Here is a 730-nt window from a genome sequence, read left to right as displayed (position 1 = left end):
AAATCCTTTCAGCAAAAATATGGCAATATCGCAAAATTATCAAGTATGACACATAAAATGGACCTGCTATCCCCGTTTAAATAAGAACATTTAATTTCAGTAGGCCTTTAGGGCACTTCTGATTACAGGCTATATAAATACATTATGATTGATCGATCAAAACATTTCCTCAAACAAATTAAGATAAAATAAGTGGCTGACACGAACCACTCAAGCTGATGGACCAAAAACTGTCGCAAGGCAGTTTCACCAGAGCAAATAAAAGATTAAAAAACACAACCTTAAAGAAGGGAACCAAACATGAGTTGAAGCGTTACTACAGCATCACGGCTTGTTGCTACAGTATGTGTCTACAGGCTGCTGGCATGACAGCGATTATTCATGGGAAAGTCATTTGTATTCTTCACACACACGCAGGCACACACACACGCACGCACACACACCCACCCACCCACCCACCCACCCACCCACACACACACACACACACACACACACACACACACACACACACACACACACACACACACACACACACACACACACACGGTGGGTTTTATTCTGACCCACTTCTGCTGGGTTCATTCCATCATGATCAAACCAGAGCGTTGAGAGCATTGGGATTATTGGTTGTCGGGAAGACTAGAAAAAAGTGTGTATTTCTACAATGTCACATTTCACGTCTGTCTTATTCTTGCAACGTTTTTTTTTGGAAAGTAATCTTACCGTTGGG

General features: G+C 41.9%; 1 protein-coding gene across 1 annotated transcript in view; it reads right to left on the bottom strand.

Moving 5' to 3' along the window:
• Window positions 1–620: 620 nt before the first annotated feature.
• LOC133659647 (collagen alpha-1(XIV) chain-like) overlaps window positions 621–730 on the bottom strand; it is a 324,062-nt gene continuing 323,952 nt past the window's right edge. The window contains exons 40-41 of the mRNA XM_062062231.1: window positions 724–730; window positions 621–659 (exon numbers count right to left, since the gene is read on the bottom strand). The exon at window positions 724–730 is cut by the window's right edge and continues 47 nt beyond it. Of these exons, the coding sequence (XP_061918215.1) occupies window positions 621–659; window positions 724–730 (46 nt within the window). The remainder of the gene's footprint in view (window positions 660–723) is intronic.

The sequence above is a fragment of the Entelurus aequoreus genome, linkage group LG11 (assembly GCF_033978785.1).
Source record: "Entelurus aequoreus isolate RoL-2023_Sb linkage group LG11, RoL_Eaeq_v1.1, whole genome shotgun sequence".
Classification (NCBI taxonomy): Eukaryota; Metazoa; Chordata; class Actinopteri; order Syngnathiformes; family Syngnathidae; genus Entelurus; species Entelurus aequoreus.
Note: the sequence above shows the minus strand (reverse complement) of the source record. Positions and strands in the feature narration are given on the sequence as shown.